We start from the raw sequence: 23410 nt of genomic DNA, 5'->3' as shown, positions 1-23410 counted from the left end.
AAACGCCCACAATAAGAACCTTCCCCGGCCCTGCGATGGTAGCTTAACCTGAGCACGTCCAAGTCTATTGGTCGGGAGATGAGTGAGGGGCCCGAGTCCGCAAAAGGCCTTGGATATGCTCATAGACACTTCAATCATTTGATAACTAGGGATAAAAAATATACTACATTTATAGTTATACCCTTGACAATCTTCATTTCCATCGAATAACATTCAACATGGACAAAATAGCCCCACTTGCACAATTCTCTTCCCGCTAGTCCGTGGCCGACATTGGAATGTCCCAAAGCAAGATTAACCGGACCAAGAGATAGTAGTATAATAGTCCGATCTATTATGATCGAATTCCAATCGAAGATCGATCGAAGATCGATCACTTCGGCAAGTTAACTAGTTCACCTAACCATACTCATAAGCAATACCGAATGTGTGATCATCTCAATCAAGTATGTCCAATTGCATTTTCCGACTTATGCTTTCTAAGCCAAAAACCCTTCGATCGCACGGCGAAAGCAAACCCTTGCACTTGAAGGGAACTCCCTAAACGCCGAAACCCTTGTCGCCGTTCCCTCCAGATGCTGTTCGGTGCTCGGCATTGTGCCGGGGGGTTCAACTCAATCGCCGAAACGCCGAAAACACCGGTAAATATGACACCGATGAATGCCGAGTCGGAGGGTTCAACCTTCGGGGGGTTTTAGTCGCGGGGTTCAGTCGGGGGGTTCAGTCGGGGGGTTCAGTCGGAGGGTTTAAAGTCGGAGGGTTTTTACAGTTGATTCGGGGGGTTTTCCGTTTGTTTCTTGTTGTTTGTTGTATTCTTTACTCTGATTCGTTCTATAACCGGGAGCAAAATATTCTACAGTACTTGAAATATTTAGTTACTACTAATAGACATACGTATGTTGATATTGCTGAAGTATCCTGTCTGTATATATCACAGAGCTATAAATTCAGTGACTGGTAGTATCTTCTTAAAGATGATAAAAGGATGTCTGCCGTATCTTTTGTAGTACATGATATCGTGTCTTTAGTTACACCGGCAAATCCTAGAAGACTCAGCTGGAATTGATCCAGGAGTAATACTAAACCATACTGCTAGAATTTGTATTAACTTTATGACCAAGCATTGCATACAGAAGAGAGGCCCCTGTTAAATCCGACGCTAGATAATTGATCCTGAATGTACCTTATAGGGCTGAGGACTCAGTCAGTCATAGCATACCGGGTGAAATTGTCCCCTTTCAGAGACCAAGAGCCGCAATAGCAACGGCCATACTTCCCTAGTGGTGCGGCCTCGCGCTGAGCAGCCTTCACATGCAATTAATTCAATTCAAATCATTATTGCTGACTGAACCTGCTATTTAGATACTAGCCATGGAGGTGGCTCGCCGTTTGAAGCAGAGAATATGGTCCCGAACGTTAGCAAATCCCTCAAACCCGAAGTGAACACTTGAAACCATAAACAACGCAGGCTACGACGTAGGGAGTCGTCGCCGCAGCCGACGAAGCCAAATTTACAACGAAAGCACAGCAGAGTCATACACAATGTGGAAATATAAACGAGGGCCGCCAGTCAACCAGCTGCCTGCGAGTCCATCCTGATCTGTTCTTCATCCAGGCACCTGCTCACAACATATTTGTTCCTTCTGACACTTGTGTCCTTGCCAGCTGACTCAAATGAGGCATATTTGTTTCCTTCTGCCAGCATCTTTAGCGTCTGTCCCCATGGACCTGAGGCCTACGTTTTCATGGCTTTGGTCAGGGGCAGGATCAAGTTCGACCTGGCTAAACCGCCGGAGCAATCCCGTTTCAACATGTAGTCGGTGATGTATCCAGTCGCCAATTTATTTGGCACCTTGTTACGAAAATACTGAACGTGAGGAAGGAGAATGAAATATTGGTGAGAAACTTGCGAGAACAACATTCCAAAGCTCAACAAACTCTCCGGGACTGGCCGAACCGGCCGGCCCACCCGCCCGCCGGGCACAGACAACTCACTCGGGCACACCTACGGGAGGGCACGGGCGCCGATCCCATCTAACCCAGCCCCCAACATACTGTGTATTTTCATGACAAGCGCGAATCTTTTAGAGGTAGATGTGTATAACAAGTGTTAGATAATTCTGTAACTGGCTGGAAAACAAACATGTTTTCATTTTGTCTTTATTGTCGAAGCCCACTTCATATTCTTGCATTATACATTGGAAATATAGTATATCTTTGGACAGTCATACACAAGTAGTGCAAGAGTAATAGCTCTGTCAGGACCCATGTCAAAAGCCCGACACAACTCGACCTCGGCAGCCTTGAAATCAAAGACCAAAAGAACCCTGTTGATTTAATCCCTCGTTCAAGTGGTCGCTCTTGATGCTAGTAATTACACTATATACTAGTTAATCCTTTTCTTGGACTTCCCGGAATTCCCCGGGAGTTCTTCCACAAAGGTCTCTTTCCAGAGATTTTCTCCCGGAGGCCTTTTCCCTCACACTCTCTCAACAGATATTCTGAAGATCTTCTGTAGAGACCCCATTCAAAGTCTCTATATGAGATTCTGTCTATTAATACAACAGGCAATTTTACTAGTAATTGTACCAGATGTATGCGGGGCCCTCTACGGGGGTTCTCGGGGGGGGGGGGGGGGGGGGGGGGCGCTTTGGAGGAGTCGGGAGGCTCTAGGTGGGGTTCCTGGTAGAAATTAGAGAGCTAGGGCAGATAACTGTACGTATATCTTTCTGATAAGTGAATTACCCGCCTACAGAATCATATGACTGGCTATTACTACTACTTTAGAGGTTTAGCCTATGGCCTAAGTGGGACTAGAGTGCGGCACTACCATTAATATAGCTTAGTAGGAAGGTACGATGATCGAAGAGGAAGGTACTGTCAGGACTTGCTCCATCTCACGGCATTAAATAGCAGATCCGCGTCAGATTGCTGGATTCACGACCCGATTAGTTCGTGCTGAACCGGCCGGGAGAAGCCTCGAGTGTTCAAAGTCCAAACGTTGCCTGAGCGGGGCCAAAATGCATTCCGCCAAATAAAGGCCGTGATTGCTGGGAGCCACAGGATACTCTGGACGTCTGGACGAGGCTGAGATTCTGAGAACACGTATGTGACGGTGTGAATACAGGACCGAGAACAATTACCCACACAATACTATCATTGAATCAATCTAAAGATCTTCTAAGTCCGCTTTCGGGCAGCAAGACTACCAATTTTCATTATCTTACAAATGAACAAGGATTCCAACATTAAGAGGCTCTAATTTCCAGCCGCTAGTAAAGCCTTTCAATTCTAAGCTCAAAAATAATATTTCATTGTAACCTAAGACCGCTGAAATACATCTAGTCAGAAATGAGACCTCACCGCCGATATTTAAGGCCGTTTTGTACACTGATGCCTTTTTATCAGGCCATTAGCCTTGTCAGTGTTCGTATCACAATCCAAAAACCTACGATCTCTAAGGCTGATATAAGGTTTCCCGGATGCACTTCTAATGTCCGTTCTCAGTTTTCTCCTAAAGCCCCTTTCACCAGACCATGAGTACTCTAGGTTTAATTCTTTAAGTTTAAACCTATGTAAACTTCAGGACAGTTCTCCATTCTCCAATTTCGACAAAGACCGCAATAATCATTTTAACCCTTGAATTTACATTACGTAAATAGCAATTGAAATTAGAGTGGAGCAGAAGCTGGTAAGATGACTTAAGTACACCATAACAATTACACTCAGGCTAAACTGCATTGGGTGACCCGATCGATAGACCAGCAAAAGTACTTTCGGGCGGGGTAAAACTGGCGTTTGTGGAGCGATTTCAATAGCATTTGCATGTAGTACTCTCATTGGGTGGTATTGATCGAAGCCTGTTTCTTTGTCCACTATTCTGTTAGTATTGGAAGGTAATCCGATTACTAGTAACAATATATATATTTCCAGTCCAAGGGTATTCCTGCTCATTCTAACAAATGACTTAGTTGCTACGCTTGCAGCTCCATTTTCCTACCTCGTCCAATCCTTTACTAAGTCTGCGCACAGTACAAAATGGCCGCTGTATATGACTTTGTCATCATTGGTGGCGGTACGGCTGGCCTGGTTGTTGCTTCTCGACTCAGCGAGGACCCCAACACTTCTGTCCTGGTTCTCGAAGCAGGCGCCGACTTGACAGCAGATCCCCGCGTTAACATTCCCATCTTCTATGCCGCACTGCTTGGATCCGACGCCGATTGGAAGTTCAAATCTTCCCCTCAGGTAATGACCGTCTATCTTAATAAAGGGTGTGGGCTTACCCATTGCTTTTGCAGCCAGGCCTCAACGGCAGAGTGCTTGGTCTTAACCAGGGCAAGACACTCGGAGGATCCAGTTCATTGAATGCACACGTTTTTGTTCCTCCTTTCAAGGGAGTCATTGACTCATGGGAGGCACTCGGTAACCTCGGATGGAATTGGACCATGCTAAGGGATTATTTCTCCAAGGCCTATAGCAGTCCGACTGTGACACAGGATGCCAAAGAAGGTCTAGCAATTGAGGGCTGGCCTGAATTGAACGAAGCGAAAGGCCCGATCCAAACATCTTTTGGCAATGAGGCACATCCTATTCGCAAGGCATGGGCCGAACTGTTTCGTAACAATGGGCAATACAACGCCGGGGATCCGTTCATCCACAGCTCTGTAGGATCATTCAGTTGCCTTGCTAGTATCGACTCGGAGGGCAAGAGAAGCAACTCCACCTCGGCCTACTATAAGCCTGTTGAGCTTCGACATAATCTTCACGTTCTTACGAACTCATTGGTTGAGAAAATTCTGTTTGACGAAAGCAAGCCTCCCAGAGCTATTGGAGTCCAATACAGTCACGATGGTGTTTCAAAGACTTTTCAGGCAAGGAATGAAGTTATACTTGCTGCTGGCGCTTTTCAATCTCCCAAAATTCTCCAACTTTCAGGAGTCGGTGGAGCAGAACTTCTTGAGAAGCATGGCATCGATATTGTCATGGACCTTCCTGGAGTTGGGCAGAATCTTCAGGGTATGTGAACAGCTTCTAATCTAGTATCGGTCACAAATAACGTGAAACCATCTTCCTTATTGACGCATACTCGCTTTGGAGTGAAAACTAACCTCGACTACTTCTAGATCATATGATCTCGTACACCGCATTCCAAGCAAAGCCTGAGATCGAGACTAAGGACTCTCTGGTCAGACAAGAGCCTGAAGCCATCGGTCAGGCAATGCAGGAATACGCTGCCACGGGATCTGGGCCCCTAGCTTCCCTCGGGGTTTACACCTACGCCTATTTGTCTCTTCCTGACCCTGACAGAAGTGCTCTTCAGGCACTACTTTCAGATGACACTCTCGATAACTCACAACAACACAAGGCAACACAGGCTTATTATGACATTGCAAAGACCACCATTCTTGACTCTAAGCAACCATCAGCTGCGTACCTGGCCGCGTTAGGGCAGACGAATTATTCCAAAGACCTGAATGATGGGACTATTCCAGCTGCTTCGCCTGGAAAGTTCATTACGCTTGGAGTTATGCTCTCTCAACCCCTTTCCCGCGGAAGCGTTTATATGTGAGTAACTTTAGCATTTTCTTCTTCACAAGCTTCCAACTCCCTACCAACTCTATATTCATCAAATCTGACAAAACGAACCCAAGTACTTCCAACAACCCCGAAACCCCTCCAATGATTGATCCTGGTTACCTGTCAAACCCTCTCGATCTGGAAGTCATAGCACGGCACTTGCTCGGTGTCAAGAACTTAGCAGAGTCACCTCAGCTTGGCGAGCTTCTCGAACAGCCACTGAAGTTCCGTGACCCGGCTGCAGACTTCCAGGGAGACTTAGATGCCGCAAAGAAGTATGCTCGGGATAATTTGGTCTCTATGTGGCACTTTGTGGGGACCTGTTCCATGCTGCCTCGTGAAAAGGACGGAGTAGTGGATTCCAGTTTAAAGGTCTATGGTATCGAAGGACTGAGGGTCGTGGATGCGAGTGCCATCCCGCTTGTAAGCACGGCGAATCTGCAAGCCACTGTGTACGCATTCGCGGAAAGAGCAGCGGACCTCATCAAGCAGGACTGGAAGAGTGAGTGAACAAGGCGTTAGAGAATGTCTGCCGACACACTCTAGGTTACTTGCAAAAGAGATGTGAATGGAAAATCCGCCTAATCACCCACCATTCTCGTATCGTCGCGCAAACTCGCGGGTAATCAGTCGCTCCAAACGTTTCTTCTCCTTCGTAGAATCTTTTTACAGTGCGATTTCCCCCTTCTATGGGCCAACATGAAAATCGGTAATGCCAGGCGAGAAGTAATCTGTGAGGTGTAGAAGCACAGCCTGAACAATGTCACAGAAACGCCAATAATTGCCTGCCAGGCAACTAAATAAGTAAACTTGTGCGTTGGTGATGAGTATCAATCTATGTTCCCTGCCATGTAATAGAAGACCTTGAGGTCAATTACCCTACTCTAACCTGAGTGTAGCCGTTGGGGTCATACTTGGCCGATTCTTAACAAGCCAATAGCCCCACAACCCCTGCTCTGGAGCATCAGGAAATCATTGATTAAGGTCATTCCGAGGGTGGCCCATGTTTTTGATAGTATCCAATTCGCTCAAATTACCATGTCATACTCTTCCGATTTCGCATAGCATTTGATGTCACTGGAGGTGGTCACGTCACCGGAGGCTACCTCATCATCTTCCCCCTGGCATGTATCTCAAGCCATTTGATCGCCCATATAGCTGATGAAATAAGGTTATGAACAGATAACCCGTAGCAGCAAGCGCCTGGCTGCCAGAGCGATACCGGGGTGCAGCTCCGCGCTGGGCTGACATAATCGTAATCAATAAGGCAACAAGGCATCGACGGGCAAAGCAAATATATCAGGTGACTCGGCAGTTCCTGGCTGCCGAGATTCCTGCCTGAACTCACAGGCTGCACAGCATATTCCCAGCTGATTTCTTACAAAGCACACCTTTCTTCCATTATTGAGCTCCTCTTACTAGTTGAACCTGTCTGGAGAACATCCCCTCTGCATACCATGACATGATGGAGTATGAACTACCCCCAACCCCAGTGGCTACCAGTGGCTCCCCGCCAACTGTGTCTGGGGAATGAAGACCCGAACTTGAAGATATACCCGATGACTTCACCCGGCGGCCATCGGCTGTGTGGTCGGCAGTCAGTCGGAACGCCCTCGTTATAATAATTATTATCGCGGGTCACCCCGCCATCTGCCCCTCATTGTTGATCCGGTCTCTCATATTCCTTTCCTATTGCTTCATTTCTCTCGATTTCGGCGGTATCTTCAGTCAACATCAAAATGGCGACCCCCGGCCTTCTCTGGGTGACGATGAACCCTCGTCCCTCCCTCCCCGCCGCTCAATTCCACGACTGGTACAACACCGAACACGGCCCTCTGCGCCTGCGTCTGCCCTTCTGCACCAATGGCTTCCGCTATCGCGCGACCGACGGCGAGGAGCCCGAGTGGGTGGCCCTCTACGATATCACCGACATGGTGGAGTTGACGCGCGAGACCTACCTTGCCCTGCGCGGCGACACTATCAAGACCCCCCGGGAAAAGGCTACCATGGCCCAGATTGACGTCGATCGCCGGCTCTACGATACCGTTCTCGAGCAAAAGGCGGCTGATTACAAACCCCTCGAGCTTACCCCCGATACCGAGGCTGCCGGCTCCGTCCTCATCGCCGTCTCCCTCTCCCTCTCCTCCGCCGACGCCGCTAAAGAGGACGAATTCACCCGCTGGTACCGCGAAGAGCACATCCCCATGCTGTCCCGCGTGCCCGGTTGGCGCTCCTCCCGCCTCTTCGTCACCTCCACCATCGACCCCAAGGCCCCTCGCGAATACTTGGCCGTGCATGAGTACGCTGCTCAGAATGGTCTGGGCGGTCCCGAATACAAGGCTGCGACAGACACCCCCTGGCGCACCCGCATTATGACCGACGTCGTGGCTAAGGCCCGCCGTCGCACTTATCAGTGGGCCTACACCTTCGGACCCGCTCCCCGCGAGCTGTCATCCCTGACCTCTGCGGATTGCATCGGTCCCTGGTCGTCTATCGACGGCAAAACCCGCACCCTGCCTTCTCCCACCCGCCCGGCCGTCGAGTCCTTCGTCACCACCCCTGACGGCGTCGAGCTCCCCTACCGTTTGGAGGGCAGCACCGACCCCCACAGTCCGGTCATCGTGCTCAGCAACTCCATCCTGGTGGACTACACTATCTGGGATGACTTCATCGACCAGTTCCTCTCTGACCCTCGCAACCAGAACTTCCGCATTGTCCGCTACTGCACCCGTGGCCGCCAGCAAGAATGCGGCGATAAGCCCGTCAACATTGATCTCCTGGCCTCGGACATCATCGCACTGCTGGACGCTCTGCGCGTTCCCAAGGCCACCCTTATCGGCGTCAGTCTGGGTGGTGTAACGGTGCTGAACACCTCCCTGCTGTACCCGGAGCGCGTGGAGCGCTTCATCTCCTGCGACACCAACAGCTCCAGCCCCGAGACGAACCGGAAGGCGTGGAACGAGCGTGTCGAGCTGGCAGCCAGCGAGGGTGCTGTGTCAGCTACCACGCAGCAGGCGATTGTCGGCGAGCAACTGGCCGAGATTACCGTGCGGCGGTGGTTCACGGCCGAGTCGTATGAGACTCAGCCCCACCTGCCCGCCAAGGCGAAGGAGCTGGTGCGGACGAACAGTCTGCCCGGGTTCAGGCAGAGCGTGCAGGCACTGTGTGCGTATGATGTGCGGGACCGGATGGCGCAGGCGCAGGTGCCGGGCCTGTTTGTGGCGGGCGAGAGTGACGGTGTGCTGCCGAAGACAATGCAGCAGATGGTGGCGGATCTGAAGAGCGATTCCGAGTTGAAGTTGGTGCCGAAGGCGGGTCATTTACCGATGCTGGAGAATGCGGCGGCGTTCACGGCGGTGGTGAATGAGTACCTGCACTAGGTGGATACCAGCTGTTATGTAGACGAGCTGTTGTTGTTATGTATATAGTAGAATATGATCAGCGTGACGATAACGAGTGATCCAATAGCAGTCTGTGGTAGTAATAAACTTGCCGACATCCGAGGTGCGGGGTTGCTTATCTTCCCCTCTTCTTCATACATCCTTATTAACTGTGATACTCCCCTGATATCCATCCATCTCGTCCCTCATACATAACTCTACTCAACATCAACTACTATCTGATCGTAAACGGATCCCACTCAAGATGGCGCAATACGAGCTTCCATTTCAAGTACGAACCCAGCATCCACCATATCCTACTTGAACCCCCTCATCTAACATGTCGTACTTACTATATGTACAGCTCTCCGACCCCTCCATCCTTCACTTCGACGCCTTCGTCAACAACACCTGGATCAAATCCCAAAGCAACCAACACTTTGAAGTCATCGGTAACCCCATCCCTACCACCCTACCCCCCCCCCGATCTACCCAATCTCCAACTAACAAGAAACAAACAGACCCCGGCACCTCCCTCCCCTGGGCCCTCATCCCAACCTGCACAGCAGCCGACACCGACCACGCCGTCGTCTCCGCACACACGGCATTCCTCAGCTTCCGACACACCACGGCGCACTACCGCTCGCAACTCCTCACAGCCTGGGACAGTCTCATCCGGACCCACAAAACCGACCTGGCCAAAATCATCACGCACGAGACAGGCAAACCTCTCGCCGAAGCGCTCGGCGAAATCGACTACGCGACGTCGTTCACGCGATGGTTCTCAGGCGAAGCCGAGCGGGTCTCGGGCACGATTAGTTCGGCAGCAGTGCCAGGACGGCGGGTGCTAACGATCAAGCAGCCGATTGGGGTAGCAGCGGCGCTAGTGCCGTGGAATTTCCCGGTGGCTATGGTGCTTCGGAAGGTGGCGGCGGCGATCGCGGCGGGGTGTACGATGGTGGTGAAGCCGTCACCGGAGAGTCCGGTGAGTGCGTTGGTTATAGCGGGGTTAGCGATGAAGGCGGGGTTTCCGGCGGGGGTGATTAATGTGTTGACGACGGATATGGAGAATACGCCGTCACTGAGTGAGGCGTTGTGTCGACATGAGTTGGTGAAGAAGGTGACGTTTACGGGGTCGACGAGGGTGGGAAAGCTGATTGCGGGGATTTGTGCGGATGGGTTGAAGAAGGTGACGTTGGAACTGGGCGGGAATTGTCCGTTTATTGTGTTTGACGATGCGGATCTGGAGGAGGCGGTCAAGGCGTTGATGAATTTGAAGTGGAGGCATGCTGGCCAGGCGTGTATTACTGCAAATCGGGTGTATGTGCAAAGGGGGGTGTATGAGAAGTTTGCAGCGATGTTGAGAGAGAGGACGGAGAAGTTGGTCGTGGGCCATGGGATGGAGGAAGGGGTGGGGATGGGCCCGTTGACTACGGAGAGGGGATTAGGGAAGGCGGAGATGCAGATTGAGGATGCGAGGAGGCTGGGGGCAGAGGTTATATTGGGTGGAGGCAGGGTGGAGGGGAAGAAGGGGTATTTCTTCCAGCCGACGATTCTGACGGGGATGAAGAAGGAGATGTTGGTTAGTCGCGAGGAGACGTTTGCGCCGGTGGCGGCGTTGTATGCCTTTGATACGGAGGATGAGGCGGTGCAGTGGGCGAATGATACCAGTATGGGACTGGCGAGTTATGCGTTTACTAAGGATGCGGATCGCTTGTGGAGGTTGTTTGAGAAGCTGGAGGCGGGGATGGTGGGCTTGAATACGGGGAGTATGTCGGCGGCGGAGGCGCCGTTTGGGGGCATGAAGGAGAGTGGGTATGGCAAGGAGAGTGGAAAGGATGTGGCTGTGGATGAGTATTTGGTCACGAAGACAGGGACATTGACGGTGCAAGGACATTATTAGGTTAAGAGGTTGTTTGTTCTGCAGGGTTCAATTGACCGCTAGCTAGCATGAACATGGGCATCAATCTGTCAGTCATATATGTACAGTGCTTATAATTCAGTCCACCCGGTCCAGCTTCTGCACAACCATCGCGCTAGCTGCTCCTCCGCCATTGCAGATGGCTGCCACACCGTACTCGCCCGGCTGCAACTGGTGCAGCAACGTCACCAGGATGCGCGAGCCCGAGCTGCCCAGTGCATGACCCAGCGAGATGGCCCCGCCCAGCGGGTTGACACGCGCGTTTTGCAGTCCAAGAATCTATCCTCATTAGCTTATCGTCAACTACCAGGAAGAGTATGACTTACCTTCTCGTTGGCCTTGATCACCGCCGCAAATGCCTCGTTAAACTCCCACACGGCAACCTGCTCCTTGCTGATGCCCGCGCGCTCTAGCGCAATCGGGACGGCCTTGGCCGGGGCCACGGGGAAATCAACAGGGTCGATAGCTGCATCAGCAGTACTGACAATCCTCGCTAGCGCACGATTGCCCGTGCCAAACTCCCTGGCCAGCTCGCGACTAGCCACCACCACGGCGGAGGCGCCATCGTTCATCGTGGACGCATTACCCGCCGTGACTGTGCCGGTGCCGTCCCGTAAGAACGCGGGCTTCAACCCGCGCAGCTTGTCTGCCTTGAGGTTCTCAACGCCCTCATCCCTCTCGACCACCGTATCCCCCTTCTTGCCCTTCACCGTCACAGGGGCAATTTCCTCGCCAAACAAACCCTCAGCCCAGGCCTTCTGCGCCCGCTCGTACGACCGGATTGCATACTCATCCTGTTCTTCCCGTGATACCTCGTATTTCTTGGCCGTCTGCTCCGCGCAAATACCCATATGAATCTGGTTGTACACATCCCACAGGCCGTCCTTGATCAGGCCATCTTCAAGCTTGATCTCCCCAAAGGGAGGCAACTGACTGGAACGTGGCATGTAGTAGGGCACACGCGACATGTTCTCCATACCACCGGCCACTTGCGCCTCTGCTAGTCCGAGCTGGATGTTCTGGGCGGCCAGAGCGACGGCTTTCAATCCGGACGCGCATACTTTGTTCACGGTCATGGCTTCGACGGTGGGAGCGAGGCCGGCGAAAATGGAGGCTTGACGCGCGGGCGCTTGGCCTACGGATCCTTGGAGGACGTTGCCCATGTACACGTCTGTGATCTTTTCGGTGGGGAGGTTAGATTTGCTGACGGCGGATTTGATCGCCACGGCGCCGAGTTGGGGGGCTGGGACGGAGACAAAGGAGCCGTTGAACTGTAGTCTGGTTAGTACGGTTGTGAACGTTGGGTGTAAGGGATCGTGCCTTGGCTGTAGGAGTGCGCGCAGCGCTGAGAATGTAGGCATCTTGGATCTCCTTCAGAGCTGGACGGGCGGCGCTGAAGTGTCGACGCCATTGGCGTGCGGGGATGGTCCGCGGGGTGAGACGAGAGGCAAGCATTGTGGGTATCGTAGCTAGACAAAGAATCAAAAGAGAAAAAGAGTAAGGGATGGAGTGATAGTGATGAGGACGGTGATGAAGAAGCAGAAGGCAGGTAGATGTGTAGTACAGCAGAGTGAGGGGAGATGGGATGAGATGCACATGCATTCCTTCTCCTCTTCCTCTTCCTCTTCTCCGCCCGCCGGCCCGCCGCTAACCGCTGCCGAGGTCCCTTTGGGTCACGTGGAGATAGTCATGTGGGGAGCTTCTCCAGCTTCATCCTGCTTGCTTACTTGCTTTCCGTCATCTCTCAGCTAATTGCCATAACATTTTTAATCTAATATGGGCTCTCAGAAAATGTTTTTTTCATCAAGATAATCAACACAATAAACATAAGAAATAATCCGAAAGGTCTCCTCTGACAATAACATCTTACAAACTTCCACCATGATCCACATCTCTCACAGCCATCTCCACACACGCGCCGAACCACCCTGATCCCTAACGACGCGTCCATCTCCCAAGTCGAAACCCCCATACCGCTCAGTCCCACCCACTCTCGGTCTCCATCGCCCTCTGGGTGGTGACAGTGATATGATCCTCGGTCTCGCGCTACTTCCCAGCTCCTCCCTCCCCATCCCACGTCTACGCCGAGCCTCCACCCGCAAACCGCTCCCGTCCAAAACCCCCCTAGCAGCCCGTCCAGACGATGAACTCCTTCTCCCAGGCTCAACCTCGCAAATATCGGTCGCCCGACTTAGTGGTAGGGTGATTCCTTCCGGCCGATACCTGCGCGGAGTCACAATCAGCACCTCAACGCCCGGGGGATATGAACGACTCGCAGCAGGAGACGCATACACATATCTAATCCTTTCTGAGCTTGAGCGACCTCTTCCTCCTCCTAGTCTGGGGGTAGGTCCAGGAGTCGGTGACCTACGGCGGCTTGCGCTGCCAAACTGTCTATAGAAGCGCGGAGGGCCGGTCGGAGAAGAGGGCACATTGCTCTCACCGGATATGGAGAGGTGGTCCACTATGTCGGAAAACTGCACGTGGCGGGGCCCACTCCCTGGAGATGGGGTGCTTGACGCTGGCACCGGTTTGGGGCTGCTGTCTGGAGCTGGAGGGTTGTGCACCTCCACCGGAACGGTTGGGGAAGAACGTGTTTTGCGAACTTGTACACGCTCGATAGATGGGGAACGCTCCCTGGGGCGTCGCTCTCTCTTCCGGGGTGGGGTGAGAGGTGCTGCTGGAGCATCAGTACTTGGTACTCCTACTGGTGATAGTTGTGGCTGTGGCTCCTCCTGAGGTTTCGGTGGTCCTGGAGACGAAGACGGACTCGGCCGTGGTCCCTTGCGATGCCAGTTGGATGGACCTGGAGATGGAGATCTATTGCGCCATGGATTCCTGAACTGATATCCGGATGAGCTGGAAGAAGGGATCGGACTTGGCCGTGGCTTTGACTCCTGATGAATGATGACCGGATGACGGATAGTACCTGGATTCCGGGGTGAGAGAGAAGGTGAAGCAGGTGACATTCCGCGGCGAGGTCGCATTGGTTCCTCCTTGTATAGAGGCTCTGGTGGTGGGGAGACGACCCTGATTTTCGAACCTAGAGGCCGTCTTCTTGGAATACCTCGGGGTTCACGATTGATGGGCGGTACATCTGGTGTCACAATGACAGGCCGAGGCGATCGCCCCCGACCTCGCGGCCGATATTCGTCGGCCTTCCATACATCATCGCTGTCAGAAGCCCGCCGAAGAAACGGAAAGAAAACTCGGAAAGGATCACTCCGTCGTGAGGGCATCCGTCGCGGATAGCTTGGGGACCGTCTCCTCCGCGCCGGCTGCTCCCGCGGATCGACAATCAAATGGCGCAGAGACCGCATGGCTGGTCGATGGGCGGTTCTAGGCTGAGCGTATTGGAATTGACTGGCGGGGCGCTCAGGGACGCGCTCGCCAGGGCTGACCACCTGGGTGCGATAGCAGTACCCAAACGATCTCCCCAAGAGGCACCGCTGAAGGACCCGCCTTCGTCGGACGTCAGGGTACGAGACTGTATACTCTTCGATGATGCACATGCCCTATCTTGCACAGCGACGCTGGATCAGGCACGCACCCTGCGGTGAAAATCGGTATGAGGCGTAGATGTAGGCGTATCGCGGCCACTTTTGCACGGTAGTGTCCGTAAAGCTCACTACTATAGACAGACGGGGCACATTGTGACAGTGTACTAAAGCAGACGGAAGTACTGTTTTCATTTGGAGACTTTGTAGAAAACAGCGCGTCGCGACGATGTCATGGATCCAAGACATGTGAGTGAAGTCATGGGTTCACCGCGCCTGATAGTGAAGGAGGGGGAAGGAAGGGAAGGGGAAAGAAAAGACGAAGACGAGTGAACCGCGCGTGTTCGCAGGTGAAGAGGGCAGAGGGAAAGAAGGAAATCACAGAACAAAGAAAGGGAAGGGCAGAATCTAAAATAGCAAACGATCTCATAAAGATGATCGTTCCTGATGATGAATATCCTGGTCGGGTGCGAGCCGCGACTCTGTGGGTTTTAAGTTAAATATTGCGCATCGCGGCAACAATGACCGGGCGTCGCGATCAGCCGGGCCATGGCTGCTTCTTACTCGCTCTATGGCTGAGCGACCGCTGCGAGGGGGGTTTGCTTGAGCAAGGTATCACCACAGCTGGAGCTTTCTCCAGCCTTACCAACAGCTAGGATGTTGTGCGTGTGGTGAATGTAGAGTTCACAGAGGCAGAGCCAGTGTGGCGATGGAGTGTGGCTGCTCGATCGGTCACAGGGGCAAGTAGAGAAATCAGTCAGCCGGGCACCAGGGACGAGGTCAAGAGGATTCCCTGGGGACAGATGACATCAGTTGTCTACTACATGACCACCACTCTCGAGATTTCAGGAGTAGTGAAGAAGAGTCCTGAATGAGTGGACGACAACAGAGCAGAGCCTCCGTGGATCTTCGACGCAGGGAGGCTGTGGGATGCGGCAAGCAACGTGGGACGCGGGTTGACATGCATGTCTGCCTAATGGACTCTGCATTATTCACTGGTCTGGATGCGATCGCGCAGAGCCTAGACACCTGCTGGGAGCAAGTAGCTCGAATAGCGAATGGGCCTCGAGGAAACTAGCGGTCGGAGACAGGCAGAGACTTCCCCTGGTCTGTTCTGCCTAGCGTCAGCCTGATTCCCTTCTTAACTGGTGATAGTTAGATACTTACCCTTGTTTCCATCATGGCTGCGGTTGGCAATCGATGGAGATCGTAGAGTGGCGCAAACCTGACGGACCGACCCGATGCATATCATTCCATCATCCCATTCCAACTTCTCGCCCCAGTTAGTCGCTACCCTATTAGCCTCATTGCGCGATAAACAAAGGCATTCACATGCACCAACATTATACTAGAAAAGCACTTCCATCCCATTGGACTTTACAGATCTCTACCATCCGCCTCACTTCATCAATTAGTTCTATGCCAAGATATTTTCATCACCGCCCCAATTCCCATCACTCTCTTCACAGCATCAACCACCAGCACCCTCAGCCCCCCAACATCATAACTAGCCACTTTCCTCCCCTCCAACAGGGCCACAACATGCCCCAACTTCACATAAAATAGTAATCCCTCATCTATCTTCAATTTCACTACCCTCCAGCCTCTCATCTCATTCCTTCTCAGTCCCATTATAACTCTACCTGTTTAAGTCCGACATAACCCAACCCCCCCCACCACCCATCTCTTTTTACAGCCCTCAAGATAATCGGATTAATACTCAACACCCCAATTTAATTTCATTCCTTCTTCACTCTGCCGCACCTAGTAAAATATGACACTGGCTTGCATGGAATCCAAAGTCCGATATATACGTATAGAACCTCACCAATCCGATTCCAGAATGTTCTTAGTGTTGGTAATAAACGGATTAAATCTCTAGTATTAATCCCTTACAATCTTCGCATTAGGATACTGGGCCTTGTATGCATCATATCGCTTTATTAAGGGGTGGTGAGTTTTATATGATTTGGAGTGGAGTCAGTGAGTCCGTATTCAGCGGTGGGTCTGGTCTGGGGTAAATGCACTTCCTGACTGGGGTGGTGGATCTAGATGCATATACTCTGTAATGGTGCATACATACTAGTAGTAGTAATGGCAGTTGCTGGATGGAACTCGATCAGTTATGGCTACAGACCTCGTTCCCTAGTCTTCCCAGAGCATCTATATATAAAGTAGCGATTTATATATTATCTGCCCAAGACTTGGAATTCACATTCTGATACCAATAAATTTCATACCCAAAGAACAAAATCATCTAACCTACTACAACCCCTACCCAGCAGCTGAAGGCTAACAATCCGCCCCCTCACCCCCAATCTCCGGCAACGCCAGAGAAACAAACCGTTCCATATGATTAGCAACATGGGGATAAAGCGAATCCGGACCACGAGTCTTGTAGATGAGCTTGCGAGGGCATAGCGGACATTCACTAGGGACCTCCAGACGGATAGTGGGAGTCGAACCATTGCTGTGTTTCGGATGAGCCGAGGCAAGATGCTTATCAAGGTCCTTCTTGTCCATGAACTCGCAACTGTTGCAAGGCTTTCCCTGAGCAAGGCAAGGATCACACACCCAGTGCTCGACTGTCCCGAAATTCTCTTCGAGATGGGCTGTTAATTCGACCACGTTCGCAAATTCCTTCGGGTCTTCTTGCTTACAGCATGGCCAGAGACAGGTGAATGGTAGAAGGTCGCGGTTTACATGTTCACTATTTGTGTGTTAGCTGATGGACTCTTCTCTCTATGAGATAGTCGGGAACTTACTACCATGCTGTGCGCTCCGAGTCTGCCTCCAGGAGCATGTCGCCGCAGTATGGACATTGAAATGTTCGCTCCTGGCCCTCAAGGGTCTCTGGACGAGGGGCCTTGGACCACGAGCCAAGTTCTAACTGCCTCATTGCATCAGTGGATGGCAGCTGGGGTTGGAATACGTTCGTCGGCGGGTTCTCGGACAAAACGTCTCCTGTGCCATCTGCTGCAGCCTGTGCGGTGGCCCGCCGCTTCTCCGCTGCATTCCGCGACATGCTCAGCCGGTGGTGTCGGCGGAGTACGGCGAAGATTAAACGGTGGACCTGCTGTCGATGATTCTGTTCAAGGTAAGCCACTGCAGATTTACCGCTGGGTAAGTCTTCGCTAGGTCCCGCTTTATATTTCGGGAAGTCGATGGAATACCCTTGATGGTACTCCCGAACAAGATGTTGCTTCAATCTGCGCAGGCCCTCAACATCCACATCACGATGATGCTTATAGTCGGGATCATCTAGCTTCTGATAGTCCACATACGTGAACTTGGCCTTGGCTTCATAATCCCGCGCGTCATTGTAAGTGTCCGCCATTCTCTCAGCGAGTAAGCCGATCTTTTCAAGCCTAAGTTGGACCTTTTTCACTGCCTTTGTGAGTTTAGGCCCCCCTTCAGGTCTCATTGGCCGTTCAATTATAGGGCCTGGCTCATCACATCCGGATTCCATTGACTCGTCATGTTTAGCGCAGCCCGGAAACAGACAGTCCTGATCCTTCGTTACTGTCATGTTGTTAGTGAGAAGACGGCGCTTGGACGGAGGAGAGGGGGGAGTGTCTATACCAATTTCAATGCACTCGTCCAGCCCCTCGATCAGTTTCTTCAAACGTCGTACAGCATGAGGTCGGACAAATTCATCTGTATGCAGCCCACTGTCATCATAGATCCCGTTTGAAGTAGCGCAGATGCGGAGTTTCTGCCTCCAGTTCTTCTCGAAGTAGGTCTTCAGCTGCTCTGCCCATTCCCGCAAGAGTGCGTGTTGCAGACAGTCGTTGAGCTTGTGTAGAGCAGAGATGGTCATCTCGCTGACTGATGGGCAATCCATTGTAGTGTACGAGGTGTGAGTAGTCAACTGGGAACTTAGATGAATACTAGCGAATCGTAGAGGTAGGCGAAGTCCAAGTTTACTTTCCCCACTGTATGGGGAGCAAGGTTACACATCTTTATACACCTTCTTTGTAGCCATAAAGCCAGTTCAAGGGAAAGGTGGCTGACAAACATCGGTAAACTGCGAGATGAACAAATAGCAGAAGTACAATCATTCATCGCACTACTAAGACTGGATAGACAAGGTCTTTATTGCAATGTCAATCCAGCCATACATATTTGGGTATTCTCAAATCACTCTGTTTTTGCAACGGGTCTTCCCGTCAAGCTGTAATCTTAGTATGCATGATAGACACTGTCTTAGCTTCCATAAAGTACGTAATAGATGGTAGGAAATGCATCGCGACCATACGTATTCTTCTAGATTTATGACGGGATCTTCAGTCGTAGCCACAATTTGCTGTTAATCGCGATGTCCATGCTCATTGATTTGTGAGAGTTTCTTGGCTGTTGTTCCGCAGACAATGGATTTTCAGACATGTATGACAAAGTCGGTGGTGTGTCCCTGAGGTTTTAGGTGAGTTAATTACTGTATTGCACCTTACTTTGAGATTTATTCTTCCTCGTTGTCTTCTGATTACCTGGAGTATCTGGCTAAGTTCCAGTAATCTATCAATACGAATGGATCTTTATTACCCACAAAGCGTGCTCATTGAATATCACATGGAGGATGTGGAAATTTAAGAGCCGGAAAAATCCATTGTTTGATCTGAACCATGGTTTTACCACAAACGAGATGTATCCGATCGATGTACATTATTTCCCTCGATCCCGTATTTCTTGACAATAAACAATACGTATAACGATTGGGAGGCTAGGTATAACAAGACATTGATTCGGGGTACATCATTCCTAGATCGAATCCTTAGGGAAAGTCCGATGTCGTTCTGGCCTTTTCCCATCCTGCTACAGGGTCCAATTTATGCGAGTAATAGAAAGTGAACGATAGAGCTGAACAACATGATCTCCCCGATCTCTCCGACCAACGCCGCCTATGGTATATATAGAACCCTTCAAACATCCGTCCTAGTTTACACCCCCCTTCTTCGTCAAAATGCCAGCCACATACGGCATCGGGGTACTCTCAAACCAGCTATCCAATTCAACCGACTCCCACCCACCATCCCGATCCGCCGCATGCTTCAACGCCGACGTGGTATCCCGGTTCATACAGCAGTTACCCATATACCAACTCCAGCCCAAGAATCCATACAATGCCTGGACCACTCTGGCGATCACGGACCCCTTAGGCGTCCGCCATGGGTTAACTACATGCTCGACGACAAGCATCTTCCCGCCTGGTCGGAGGAGGGTGTACAGATCCTGGACGGTGCGACGCATGTCAGGGACCGAGCACAAGACGCGCACGCAGACGATGGTATCGAATACGCCTTCTTTAGTTGTGGACAGGTTCTCAAGGATGGAAGGCACGTCTGAAGTGTCGGTTTTGAGAAGGCCTTGTTTTTGAAGTGTAGGGATCAGATCTGCGGATTCTACGCCACAGGGGAGGATGTTGTATTTGTCCTCTAGACCTTGGGAGGTGGCGCTGGCGCGCAATTCGGCGTGCAGGCCGTGACAGGGCTCCGCGCCGTAGATGGTCTTGATGGCTGGGGAGCGGAGGAGGGGCATTTGGGTACCTGTGCCAGGGCCCACGTCGAGGACGGTGCCCGAGGCGCGGGAGAGGAGGACCGGGATCAGATCTGAGGAGCGGGTGATTTGATCTGGGGGTTGGGTAGCTGGTGGTGGGGCGTTTGCTTGAAGGTATGCTGGGGAAAGTCAGGGGTGGTTATGGGATGGGTTCCAGGTGAGGAAGGGGTCTTTCACTCATGGATAGGAGCGAAGTGGTGCACTAACTGCTGAAAGCCACCCAAAATTTGCCGAATGCTTCATCACGCAATCTGCTTTGATGGAGTAGAGGGGCGAAGATTTGTCCTTTGCAAAAGACGGTCTCAAGATTGACTTTGACGTAATCTACTCGGTGTGTTAGATATCCGTCACTTCTGTTGAGACGTTCTGTCCCAGTGACAGAGCAATATTTGGGAATGTCAGCGTTGTCACACTTACAGCGCAGGGCCCAGACGAGAAGATGGCCAGGTTCAATTAAAGCATTGATCCATTCTCGTGTGGTCAGGTCCTTGGCAGACATATTGGCTCGCTTCAAAAAAGTAGCAGTCTAGCAATGGATATCTACAAGCACACGGCCGACCAAGTGCGAGAAAGCAGCAGGTGGTTTGACTGGGGGATACTAAATAAATACTACTGGGTCTTATCATTTCTATCGGCGCGGAAAAACCTCTGCGGGGAACCAAATCCTCGTGTGGAGATGAAGTGTGCTGAGCCGATGTGACATTTGATTGGCCCATCGGCCCATCGGCCCACCAGTCTTCTAGATGCCCTGGCTGATAAGGCGTGCTCGTCTACTACTCGTATGAGACACGGGTCGGCTTCCGCTGGTCCAGGATGTCGAATGACATTGTGTATTCTTGCATCGAGACTATGATATATAGAATACGTGCAAGCCACTAATCAGGCTCTAACCCAGCATCTTGACTCGTGCCCCTGATGGTCACTATCTACAGCTAACCCAAGTCCCAGGACTATACCTCCATTGGCACGGTTAGGCTTTTCCAAAACGCACAATCCTGAAGCGAGCTCTCTGGTACTGCCTCCATTGCAGTATCGTTAGTCTGCAGCCGGAGACGCTGCCCGTTCCCCCATGTATTCCACTCCGGCGCCGTTGCATATCGATACGTATTGGGATTCAGTGTCTGGACAAAGCTGATGAAGTAATGCATCGTAACGGGGATTATAGCTGCATTATAAGTTAGATACGACGAGTCGCTGCTTAGAGTGCCGGTTGACCCTGCTCCGAAAATCGCGGGTAGCTCGAACGTGTGCGGGACACCGATGCCACCAGCAATATTTGATTCATCGATGATGTTGACCCGGTAGTTCCACACTGAGTTCGGTAAGTATCTGGCAGCTGATGACGCTACATGATTTCCAGGACAAGTAAATGTTGCGTCTCCGTATGCTGCAGAGGAAGCACCAAAGTATGCTGCGTGCCGTGGTAACAATTTGCCGCGAGGATAAACCTGATTGATTTCGTTGAGTTGCTGGGAAGTTAGATTTGGATAATTATTCTTGAAGAAGCGCGACACGTCGGCGCTACTACTGGCGTTGTAGGCGAAGTTAGACCCTTCGTCGGTATCGTCGCCCACCAAGACGGGAACCTTGATGAAGTTGCCTGCGTCGAAAGCATTGTACAACTCGTCCGGGACTAGACTGCCGTCGGTAACAGGGAGGAAGTACCAGTCCGGTAGTGGAGAGCTACTTCCCCCTGGAAAGGGAGATCCAGTATTTCCTTTCTGAATGGTTGCAATGTCTTGTTCTCGCAGGCACTCAAGGGAATCACGAGCAGAAGAGCAACCGGTATCATTGACGAACCGTTCGAACTGGAACTCCATCTCCGACACTGTTCGCTGGGTCGGCCAAAAAGACGACTCGACGATGGCACCAATGAATAACCCTTCGTCCTTCCCACCGTAAGCGGATAGATGGTAGGCAACGGAGCCAGCACCCGCCGATACCCCATGGATCACGATGTGGTCAGGGTCCCCCCCAAACTGATAACGTCAGCACCACTGCGATACCTGCATGACTACATGTATTACCTGTTCGATGTATTGTTTGACCCATCTGAGGGCTTTTCGCTGGTCTAGCAGCCCGGCATTTAGGTCCCCATTTTGTCTCACTTTCTCACTGGCCAGAAAGCCCAGGGCTCCAACACGATAATTGAATGTTACAAATACGATGACGTCATCAGATGCTTGGATGACTTGAGTTCCGTTGTAATTGGCATTGGAATTTTCTGCGTAGCCCCCACCCTGTATGAAGAGCCAAACGGGTAGTTTCGATTGAGATGTGGCTGTGGATGGCTTGAAAACATTGATAAACAGACAGTCCTCGCTGATGTCGCCAGGTGACTCTTCCTCGTCTAGGCCAATGCAAATTGGCCCGTACTATAGACACTGTCAGGTGTTTGTCTCTTGATAGATTGATCTGAAAGCCTAAACAATACCTCCGTGGCACTTTGTAGCGTCTGGTTTGCAGGCGGATCTTGGGGCGCTCGAAATCTTAGATCACCGATAGGCGGAGATGCATAGCGCATCCCAAGAAACTCGTCAACTCCAGCTTCGAGACGCACACCTCGATATCTGGCATAGCCGAGGTTGATCACTGGTTGTGCATTATGGCTTGCCTGGGTTGGGAGACCACGGGCAACATGACACAGTAAAGCTAGGCAGACCAGGTGTAGCATTGTCCCGAGAGGCGAAGTGAATGCCGATCGTACGATAAAGCTTGTACGATGACTAGAAGGTGATCTCGGCATACTTTAAGTATGTCATACAATCGAAACCACGCCCGCCATCAACCGTTCGTTATGCACGCCGGACACATGAGAGTGACACTCACAATATTAACAGCCTGAATTGCAACACTTGCCTGATATGCAAGACAAACAGGCGAAAGCGGTGGGATCTGCATGCAAGGAAGTAAATAATCCAGGAATGGGAATCTCCGCACGGTCCCGGTCGATTTTGGCCCGAGGCGCCGAGTGCGGGGATCGATGGGCTGGCTGGGACAGAGCCAGATACAAGAGATTGTGTTCATCACAAACGAATGGGTGAATAGTCACTAGAAATTTGTGCTGTTAGACACAAAGGCCTTACTTCACAAGTAGGTTCAACTCATTCGAAAGACAGAAACATACAAACAGCTCTCCGGTATCCAACTCCTTGCAGAAGGCCATATTGACCCTGACCCGCAGTGAGGTGCAAAACAGGCTAAATGGCATATTCGTCGGTTCTTTCTACCGCAATCGGTAGAATATGACAAAGCTGTCCTGACAACCCATCGCATACACTCAGATTGCCCCAGGCATAACCCACACCTATACAGTTGTTAGGTATTTCCTTGGCAACTGCCCAAGAACGGTTGCCGTCCATGAGCTGTCTTTCAAAGGCCGGGATCCGATTGCCACGGACAGGTAAATGACTATGGCCTGGATTGAACAGGTCCCGTAGAATCTCCAACTTGGGTGCACAGCAGCATTGTAGCGAGCTGCC

General features: G+C 51.4%; 10 protein-coding genes across 10 annotated transcripts; 3 read left to right on the top strand and 7 right to left on the bottom strand.

The window, feature by feature from the left end:
* Positions 1 to 1200: 1200 nt before the first annotated feature.
* On the bottom strand, positions 1201 to 3599 carry An13g01970 (hypothetical protein; the record flags this gene model as incomplete). Its single annotated transcript, XM_059743866.1, has 8 exons — positions 1201 to 1305; positions 1367 to 1446; positions 1576 to 1728; positions 1789 to 2005; positions 2234 to 2327; positions 2409 to 2478; positions 2965 to 3087; positions 3572 to 3599. The coding sequence occupies 8 exons, from the start codon at positions 3597 to 3599 to the stop codon at positions 1201 to 1203; spliced, it is 870 nt and encodes a 289-aa protein (XP_059602091.1).
* A 439-nt stretch (positions 3600 to 4038) lies between these two features.
* Positions 4039 to 6203, top strand: An13g01960 (uncharacterized protein; the record flags this gene model as incomplete). Its single annotated transcript, XM_059743865.1, has 6 exons — positions 4039 to 4245; positions 4299 to 5016; positions 5124 to 5309; positions 5427 to 5565; positions 5652 to 6079; positions 6124 to 6203. The coding sequence occupies 6 exons, from the start codon at positions 4039 to 4041 to the stop codon at positions 6201 to 6203; spliced, it is 1758 nt and encodes a 585-aa protein (XP_059602090.1).
* A 61-nt stretch (positions 6204 to 6264) lies between these two features.
* Positions 6265 to 7257, bottom strand: An13g01950 (hypothetical protein; the record flags this gene model as incomplete). The annotated part of the gene is made up of 6 exons (XM_059743864.1): positions 6265 to 6330; positions 6492 to 6533; positions 6615 to 6698; positions 6800 to 6947; positions 7034 to 7120; positions 7220 to 7257. 6 exons carry the CDS (start codon positions 7255 to 7257, stop codon positions 6265 to 6267), a joined length of 465 nt encoding a protein of 154 aa, XP_059602089.1.
* A 59-nt stretch (positions 7258 to 7316) lies between these two features.
* Positions 7317 to 8957, top strand: An13g01940 (uncharacterized protein; the record flags this gene model as incomplete). The annotated part of the gene is made up of 1 exon (XM_001396295.1): positions 7317 to 8957. One exon carries the CDS (start codon positions 7317 to 7319, stop codon positions 8955 to 8957), a length of 1641 nt encoding a protein of 546 aa, XP_001396332.1.
* A 265-nt stretch (positions 8958 to 9222) lies between these two features.
* On the top strand, positions 9223 to 10860 carry An13g01930 (uncharacterized protein; the record flags this gene model as incomplete). The annotated part of the gene is made up of 2 exons (XM_059743863.1): positions 9223 to 9249; positions 9322 to 10860. 2 exons carry the CDS (start codon positions 9223 to 9225, stop codon positions 10858 to 10860), a joined length of 1566 nt encoding a protein of 521 aa, XP_059602088.1.
* Positions 10861 to 10956: 96 nt separating this feature from the next.
* Positions 10957 to 12480, bottom strand: An13g01920 (uncharacterized protein; the record flags this gene model as incomplete). The annotated part of the gene is made up of 3 exons (XM_001396293.3): positions 10957 to 11157; positions 11205 to 12149; positions 12199 to 12480. The coding sequence occupies 3 exons, from the start codon at positions 12478 to 12480 to the stop codon at positions 10957 to 10959; spliced, it is 1428 nt and encodes a 475-aa protein (XP_001396330.3).
* Positions 12481 to 12773: 293 nt separating this feature from the next.
* Positions 12774 to 14530, bottom strand: An13g01910 (uncharacterized protein; the record flags this gene model as incomplete). The annotated part of the gene is made up of 2 exons (XM_059743862.1): positions 12774 to 14282; positions 14522 to 14530. The coding sequence occupies 2 exons, from the start codon at positions 14528 to 14530 to the stop codon at positions 12774 to 12776; spliced, it is 1518 nt and encodes a 505-aa protein (XP_059602087.1).
* A 1840-nt stretch (positions 14531 to 16370) lies between these two features.
* Positions 16371 to 18219, bottom strand: An13g01900 (uncharacterized protein; the record flags this gene model as incomplete). Its single annotated transcript, XM_059743861.1, has 4 exons — positions 16371 to 16438; positions 16513 to 16538; positions 16720 to 17085; positions 17144 to 18219. The coding sequence occupies 4 exons, from the start codon at positions 18217 to 18219 to the stop codon at positions 16371 to 16373; spliced, it is 1536 nt and encodes a 511-aa protein (XP_059602086.1).
* Positions 18220 to 19307: 1088 nt separating this feature from the next.
* Positions 19308 to 20427, bottom strand: An13g01890 (uncharacterized protein; the record flags this gene model as incomplete). Its single annotated transcript, XM_059743860.1, has 4 exons — positions 19308 to 19714; positions 19814 to 20002; positions 20136 to 20252; positions 20346 to 20427. The coding sequence occupies 4 exons, from the start codon at positions 20425 to 20427 to the stop codon at positions 19308 to 19310; spliced, it is 795 nt and encodes a 264-aa protein (XP_059602085.1).
* Positions 20428 to 20878: 451 nt separating this feature from the next.
* Positions 20879 to 22674, bottom strand: An13g01880 (uncharacterized protein; the record flags this gene model as incomplete). The annotated part of the gene is made up of 3 exons (XM_001396289.3): positions 20879 to 21907; positions 21956 to 22303; positions 22363 to 22674. The coding sequence occupies 3 exons, from the start codon at positions 22672 to 22674 to the stop codon at positions 20879 to 20881; spliced, it is 1689 nt and encodes a 562-aa protein (XP_001396326.3).
* Positions 22675 to 23410: the final 736 nt, after the last annotated feature.

The sequence above is a fragment of the Aspergillus niger genome (genome assembly GCF_000002855.4).
Source record: "Aspergillus niger supercontig An13".
NCBI lineage: Eukaryota > Fungi > Ascomycota > Eurotiomycetes > Eurotiales > Aspergillaceae > Aspergillus > Aspergillus niger.
This window is presented reverse-complemented; position numbering and strand designations above follow the sequence as displayed.